This window comes from Apis mellifera, linkage group LG1, assembly GCF_003254395.2.
Source record: "Apis mellifera strain DH4 linkage group LG1, Amel_HAv3.1, whole genome shotgun sequence".
Taxonomy (NCBI): Eukaryota; Metazoa; Arthropoda; class Insecta; order Hymenoptera; family Apidae; genus Apis; species Apis mellifera.
This window is the reverse complement of record NC_037638.1, coordinates 17002443-17011200: the sequence shown is the minus strand read 5'-3', so window position 1 is coordinate 17011200 and position 8758 is coordinate 17002443. Positions and strand designations below refer to the sequence as shown.

Genomic DNA, 8758 nt, shown 5'->3' with positions numbered 1-8758 from the left:
ATTTACATTAAAATATTTAAAGTATCAAAACAAATGAAACCAAGCTTCTTTTATGATTCATATGTAATAAAATTATATAGTACTATTCTTTGGAATAAATAACAATTCAACTCAACATACAACAATGAAAATATATATATTCTACATGAAGTCATAAGCAATATATTTTAAAGAAATGTAATATTGATTACTGCGATCTCTATAGTGCAATATTTGTACTTGTAACAATAGAATTTCTGATTCTTCATTCTATAATAATTTATAAATATATAATAAATATATTTATTTAAAATATATTAAATATAATAAAAATATAAACGGATTAGATAAGAAAGTACAGTAATAAAAGAATTTCTAAATAACCAAAATTCCAGATAGAAACTTTTCTTAGTTCTCAATCGTACGTTAGATGGCGAGTGTGTCAATTTCGGTGGCAAAACTTACTTGAATACATCACTCTATCCACGTGCTTCTCCGTGATCACACTGATCCGTCAGAGAACGCCATGTTTATACTGTAGGTGGTTTGGTGCGGGTCTACATGTTGTCTGTTATTTTCAAGTGATACGTTTACTTATTTATTTATATCGTAGTATAAAGTATCCTGTGCGTGAAGTAGATTTCGATCGATATTGTGACCGATTAATTTTCATTGGCGGTACATGGAATAATTTTGTAGACGTGAACGTTTTGTTGGTGACTTATGGACCTACGTTTCTCGGAATTCTTTTGCTACTTCATAAATTGTTTACAAGTTGTTCATACTGCTTTGCGGCTAAGCAGAATCCTCAGAACGTGCTATTTGCGCTAGGAATACAATTTCCTTTTCAGGAATCAACTGCAAACGTTGGATGAACGTGATGCATCTTTACTAGAAGCATTTGCGCGTTTTATAACCTGACAACACGTCCAAAGTTTCTTCTCTTTTAACATGTTATTAAATCTTTGACGAAGTATTAAGCGGTAAGTATTCAACAAATCTACGATATCCATTCTTTTCTGTATTTGTTATTTTATTACGCGTTTAATATTTAAAGGAAAATCGCGCAATTAAGTTGATTATTACATACGTTTACATATATTGTAAAACATTCAATGTTTTGTGTTAATAAACGTATGAATTTTATTTTTTATCCATATTTGTATTCTATTCCTTTTCAAATTTGTCAAGTTTCACTATTTTATTAATTGTATTTTTGAGAATTTTTCATGTATTTTTATATTAGCTTTTTTAGTGCTAACATGTAAAAATTGATTATAAATAGAAAAACATGAATTAAATTGTACAAAATATTTTGAATTTTAAATGCATTTGTTCTATGATAATATTTGATATATTTATATATAAATTTATATTATATATTATATGTATTATATTTAAATATATATAAAAATAATACTTAATTTAAAAACATATAAATATTTAGATATATTTTATTTATTTTAATGAAGATTAATTATTGATATATTTTTTTAATTTTATAGAGAGATATTTAATATCTCAATATTTTTTCGTGATAATATAATTCTTTAATTATATAAGATGAAGTTATTCAGATAATGTTATTTTATTTTTAAATCAATATAATTAGTTTTTTTATTTTAGATCTGAAATAAACAAATGAATTTCAAGATGTGGTCATCACAAGGTAACAATTCTAATTCAAATAATTCATCCAAAGAAGAAAAAAATCTACGTACACTGGGTATGACATCTGCTATTAGTGTAGCAGAACCAAAGCCCAGTGATTTTACTAGAACAAATGAATTAAAAGAAGCATTAAAGCCTTACAATGTATTTGAATCGGAAGAAGAATTAAATCATAGGATGGAAATTTTAAGGTATATTTTCACGTACTTATGTATTGTATAATAATAATATTGAACATTATTAACCATATATTAATTGTTCTGTTTAATTAGTAAATTAAATGCACTAGTAAAACAATGGATAAGGGATACAAGTGTTGCCAGAAATATGCCACCCAATGTAGCTGAACAGGTTGGCGGTAAAATATATACTTTTGGTTCATACAGGTTAGGGGTACACCACAAAGGTGCTGATATAGATGCCTTATGTGTAGTACCACGTCACATTTATCGGTCAGATTATTTTACATCCTTCTTCGAGTTACTAAAAATGCAAGAAGAAGTTACTGATTTAAGGGTATGTATTTTAAATAATGTCAATAGTTGTAGTAATTAATTATCCATTTAATATGAATTGTTTTTTACATAGTTATAATGCAGTAAGTAATACAATTCATATTTTTAATTATTATTAATTAATAAGAAATAATGTTGCAATAAAGATTGAATGATTATAATAATTATTAGATAATTTTAATAGATTATTAGATAATCTAATAAATTTTAAAATTTATTAGATAATAAACGCCAAAATCAGGACCAAAGACTCTTATGTTCTTTAAAATAAAATAAAATATAAATTAAAAAATAAAAAAAAATATTTTTATGAGCTTTATATCAATAGAATTTATTTTTATTCACGAAATTATTCCAGCGATAGATATTACGAATATATATAAATCGTTTTGTTTAATTATTCAATTTTTATTTGATTTGATATTAAAGATTTATTTTGTATAAAATATATTATTTAATTGTTGAAATATAAATTTTATAATTATTTAGTTATATCATTTAATATCTTTTAGGCAGTAGAGGAAGCATTTGTGCCAGTAATAAAAATGAATTTTGATGGTATAGAAATTGATATGTTGTTTGCTAAACTGGCTCTAAAAGAAATTCCGGATTCAATGGTTAGTAGTTTATTTATAATTAAATAGTGTCTTACATTTAACTGGATTTTATCTTGCAAGCTGATTGTTTCCAATAATTTTTAGAAATGCTAATGAAATATATATTTATGATTTCTGATAAATATATCTAGTATAAATATGAATTTATTTTATCAAAATAAAATTTTTGTTGAAGAAAGATTTTTTTCTAGGAGCTTTCTCATGCAAGTTAATTAAATTTAATGACCAGTGATCAAGATATAAGACACTATCATAATTTATGAATTCTTTTTTTCATTATTGTTATATCTAATAAATTTTTATTATGTAGGATCTCAGAGACGATATGTTATTAAAGAATCTTGATCAAAAATGCGTTAGAAGTCTTAATGGTTGCAGAGTCACAGATGAGATACTGCGTTTAGTACCTAACATAGAAAATTTTAGATTGGCCCTAAGAGCCATTAAATTGTGGGCAAAACGTAAATTAATTTGTTTTTTAATTTTTTTATATCATAAAATAAAACGAATATTTTTTATTTATCGTTTTGTTTTTCTATCTTTAGGACATGGCATATATAGTAATGTATTAGGATATTTAGGTGGTGTATCATGGGCTATGCTAGTAGCAAGAACGTGCCAACTTTATCCTAATGCTGTTGCAGCAACATTAATAGAAAAATTTTTCCTTGTATTTTCTCAATGGAAATGGCCACAGCCAGTCCTTTTAAAGCAACCTGACAATGTTAATTTAGGATTTCCTGTTTGGGATCCAAGAGTGAGTATTCTTTCAATTAATTTGACTAAAAATTTCATGTTAAGAAAAATTTTCTAAGTTGATAAACTTTTTTCTAAAGGTGAATATATCGGATAGATATCATTTAATGCCAATAATTACGCCTGCATATCCTCAACAAAATTCTACCTTTAACGTTTCGGTATCAACGAGAACCATTATGCAAGAAGCATTTGAAAACGGTCTTTCAATAACAGAAGAGATTATTATGGGAAAAGCAACTTGGGATAAATTATTTGAACCTCCAAATTTCTTTGGAAAATACAAACATTATATTGTATTATTAGCAAGAAGCTTAACTGCTGAAGATCAGCTTGAATGGTGTGGACTTGTCGAATCAAAAATACGACACTTAATAGGTAAAATATCGAAAAATCTATTAAATATATTCAATTGGACTGTATGGATATGATAAAACCCGTCGATGAACATGCATTATAATTATCATTATAATATATAAAATGATATATACGAACATTAATTGAACAATCGAATAAATTGAACCATTTTTAATTTATCAACTTACAAAAAAATTTTAAACACGACCTAACTATTGCGCTTTTAAATATTTATAACTTGTACATCGTTTTGTTGTCCCATTAAAAATATTTAACAAAATGTTAATAACAAAACATCGGGTACCAATATTAGTTTATCATATCTGTTTTTTTTTTCTTCCTTTTTTTTCTTTCTTTCTTTCTTTTTTTGTCTTTTTTTTTTCTTTTTTTTTTTTCATATGTGTTTTTCCAGTTAAATGACGTAGATTAAAACAGGTTTCTTTTTTTACAATATGAATTCTTAAAATTGTTTATAGGTTTTTATATCATAAACTTATGCATCTTTCGCAGGAGTAAGCGGCAATTGTAAATTAGTTAATTATATAAGTTCTGTCTTAATCTGTGTCTATTTTAATTATGAAACTTTGACTTTGAATATTAATTTTATTGATATTACAATGCTAATAATCCGCGGATGCCAAAATGGCAAAATCCTAACTCTCAAAAACAGGTACACTGGAAAGGAATCCTCACATCACATTGGCACATGTAAATCCGGAGGCGTTTCCACCATTAGAACCAGAACCAGAAAGACACTGCTCTATGTGGTTCATAGGCTTGCTTTTTGCCAAAAGCGAAAATTTAAACGTTGATCTAACGTATGATATAAAATCTTTTGTAGACTCAAGTAAGTATATTATATTATTTTCAAAAAATAAATAATATTTCACGATCGAATAATAATCTGATAATCTAAATTAAATAATTTAAATATTACTATTATCATAATTTAACTACAAGTGTTTTCATATAAAATTTTAGTCCTGAGACAGGCGGAACAATTAAGCATGTTGAAAGAAGGGATGTGGATCGAAGTAAAACACGTGAAAAAAAGGGATCTACACACTTATGTATCTCCTAGTTTGCTCAAACGAGAAAGAAAGGTATGCATTAATTTTTCTTTTTCTTTTCTAACTTGATTTTCAATCTTTATATATAATAATAATATGATAAATGATAAATATAGAACGATTATTAATTTAAAAAAAAAAAAAAATTCTTCCCAGGTTTCCGGTATTGTACATAAAAACGGAAATATTGCTGGAAACGGTAACAGTGGTAGCGTTTCGCCACGAAACCCAGGGAATACAACGAACAGAAAGAGATTATCAGATCAAAATCAAGATACAAGTATGAAAAAGAGAAAAGTCAACGATGGCGAACAGCCATCAGTGACACACGTAGGTATTGTAAATATAATTATAATACAATTGGTCAAATATTAAAATAAATTTAACTAATGAACGATTATGCTTATGTCTTAGCATGGAGAAGATGGATCGCTGGTTGTTCAGTCTTGCGGAGAAGATAGCAATTCCGGATTCAGCTTGGATGAATATAAACAAACATTATCAGCTGCTAAGGATGTAAGACATTGTACATATAATGAACAGTAATCATCATATAACAGGATTAGGTAACTACATATAAAAATAGAGCATAGTAAGACAATTTTGGATTGATCAGAGAAGAAATTATTTTTTAACATAAATCGGAATCTTATGGAGGTAAGGAGCGGATGATACAACAATATTGTTCATTTGCAACGTTCCGCTTCTTTCTCTTTACTTTGGTTTCTTTCTAATTTTTTTTCTTTCTCTCTCTTTCTCTCTCTCTCTCTCTGTTATTCAAGAAATACATTGTAATTCTTTTATTATATGAAATGTTTCAGGAAGGGCCTACTGGTGCATCAACAGTAGCACAGGAAGGATATGTTTGCACTTGACCGCTACAGGAGTACTACCTCACATCTATCCACAGATGCTCCTCTGGGCCATCTAGACTGTAATCACTTCTCATGCAACCATCCACTGCCCACTGTAAGTCCCCCGTTTCGTAAAAACAAAGCAACGTCATGCGTTGGAGAGAACTACCCGTTGGAGTCAATCGATGCACGACTGTGTGTGACGGACACTCTAATTTTAGTATTTATCAACATCTACAGTCAATGGGAACAACTATGTTATTGAATAATTGTGCCAGTGTCTGTGATGTTATTTTTTTATCGTAAATCGCGTTAGTAATTTTGGAAAGTTACGATCGAAAAAAAAACTATAGATAGCAAAGCTTCAAAACCATCACTATGTGAATCTAAGATTCATAATTTTATTTTTATATTTCATTTTGTACATATCACTTATGATCATTTTTATCCACGAAATTATTAAAAAAGAAAAAAAAAAAAGAGAAATAAGAAAAAAAAAGATGATAAGAACATGGTGTCGGGTGTAAAATACAGTTCGATGTTGTCGCGTTGAAATGTGAATAGACAACGATATTTTGATTAAATGCTTGTATTAGGATTTTCAGTCAAATGAAAAAAAAAAAAAAGAAAAAAAAAAGGAAGGTAAAAAAAAAAAAAAAAAAAGAAAAAAAAAAGAAAAAAAAAGAATGAAAGTTTCAGCGTTAATGAGATAGAACGTATTCTTGTATAAAACGCATTTCTTTAATGCATAAGTAGACAAAATATTTAAAAGAAAAAAAAATGAAGTATGTTTAAGTTGTAAATAATTCGTAAAACACGTCGTTATTCTCGTGTCAGTGTAAATTACACGAAAATGATTTGTCTCTAAGTTCATTCAAGTGTAATCGTAATATGATGATAAGTCTTAGTTTATTCATTTATTTTACAAGATATTTATATAACATTACATAATATTAATTTTATTTATATTATCTCTACTAAACGAATATCTTAAATATCAATTACTGTATGAGATCAATTCTAATACATGCGATATCGTTTATATTTTCACGAAAAAAGGATCAAAAATTAATTTTTTTTGTTTTTTTGTTTTTCTCTCTCTCTCTCTCTTTGCCTCTCTATCTCTCTTTCTCTCTCTGTCTCTCTCTCTTTCTCACTCTTGTAATCAGTCGAATAACGAATAAAAATCACCGGCACTGGCATAAGAAATTGAATGTTTCATTTACGGAATAAACATCGATAGCATTATTAGATTCGCGTCGATGATCACTCATAATTAAGTAATTAAACTGTAAATGAAACATCTGTGAACAAGCCATTGACTTTGTTGACGATCGTGTTACATAGAAATGTTTTTGTACGGAGAGTCGCTTTTTAGTTTTTATTCACAGAAAACGAAGTTATAGCTTTAACAATGCAACATGGGACTGGCATCTGGATTATTCGAATCATCCACCACCTGATGGTGAGTGTTTTCAGGTGTTCGACTGCCTTCAGTTCCCCTTCAGTTAGATTTCTATCCTACAATGATTCCGATTCTATCTTTTTATCGTAACCATACTTTCCTTTACGAATTACCATTGTGTTAAAGGCATGTCATTTATTAAGACACGTCTCGGGATGTTTGATGTTCACTCTTTAATAATGATATTAATGATAATATACGTAATATAGATATTCGATATGAACGACACATCGCAACGTATTATCTCAGGAACTAAGTATTTGCAGAATAATCTTCATTAATGTATATTTGCATACGAATATTACAACGTTTGTATAAATACGCGAATTAACATTGCTAACCGAAATATAAATGGTTATTTGTTTCTTTTTTTCGAAAATTTATATTCGATTAAGAATTATTGAGATAATCTGCGAATACTATAGTTAATTCGAGCGAGTTAGGGACCATTTCGTTGTTTGTATATATTGGTCGTAATCATGAGATCGTATTTTTTTTTCTTTTTCTCCTTTCTTTTTTTCTTTTTTTTTCATTCTAAAGCTTCTCTGCTCGTATACGTCTTATGTTACGTTAATCAAAAGTATAAATGTATAGTCGGCAAATTACATTATAATTTTTTTTTCTTTTTTTTTTTTTTTGCTTCTGTTATAATCGAATTAGATTCACGATGTATGTAAGCATTATGTCATTATCTTTATATCTGTATTCTGTCATTTTTTTTTTTCTTTTTTACATTCACTTTAATTTTTGTTCGTGTGATACGAGCATTCGAGATTTTTACAGGTCTAGGTGAATGTACAAAGTAACTGACTTGGATGTAAATCGAGATATTCAAATCCTGAATAAAAAATTTTTCTTATAAAAGAATCTACTATGTTATCCGTTGCTAAGAATATTATTTATTCTAAATATATATTCTTCAATTATATACAAATTATTTATTTTATTTCATTTCGATTATAAAAAAACGAATTTCAATTTAATAATCGAATTGAATTTCATTGAAGTTAAAAATCTCATTAAGAAAACAAGAATTAGATATTTCTTGAGAATATTATCTTTATTCTTTTCTACACAGGCAATTTACATAAAAATTTTGTCTATTTTGTTTAGTTCGATTATAAATTTATCGCATTTTCTAAAGTAAAAATTCATAAATTGTCACATGTTTATGATTATACGATAAAATGTAATTTATAAATAAATGACACAATAAATAATTGTATAATAACTGTCAGTTCCTATTTCTTCAATTAGAACGAAAGTCTGTATTTAATCGTAATTATTTTCTTTCGAACAAATTAAGTTAAATAATTATATTCTTGTTTTCTTTCAACGGAACAAAGAAAAAAAAAAAAAGAAAAAAGAATTTTAGATTTTGTAGATTTTATAAGTTCTATAAGTTCTCTTCCTTTCTTTTTTCTCTTTCAATAAAACAGACTCAAAGAAGATTAGTGCAATATAAATATTTTTA

General features: G+C 27.1%; 1 protein-coding gene across 4 annotated transcripts; it reads left to right on the top strand.

Moving 5' to 3' along the window:
* The first annotated feature begins 460 nt into the window (after window positions 1–460).
* On the top strand, window positions 461–8148 carry LOC409704 (poly(A) polymerase type 3). 4 transcript variants are annotated; one of them, XR_412110.3, is made up of 12 exons: window positions 461–962; window positions 1606–1841; window positions 1923–2166; window positions 2678–2782; window positions 3093–3243; window positions 3328–3539; window positions 3619–3916; window positions 4566–4742; window positions 4877–4998; window positions 5122–5299; window positions 5380–5481; window positions 5787–8148. XR_412110.3 is itself a non-coding variant. In XM_393202.7 (12 exons), the coding sequence occupies exons 2-12, from the start codon at window positions 1621–1623 to the stop codon at window positions 5838–5840; spliced, it is 1860 nt and encodes a 619-aa protein (XP_393202.4). In that variant the 5' UTR covers window positions 461–962; window positions 1606–1620; the 3' UTR covers window positions 5841–8148. The 4 variants fall into 4 exon arrangements, 2 of the variants coding, with proteins under 2 accessions (XP_393202.4, XP_006571093.2); XR_412111.3 differs by having other exon boundaries at window positions 5380–5531; XM_393202.7 differs by having other exon boundaries at window positions 5122–5295.
* Window positions 8149–8758: the final 610 nt, after the last annotated feature.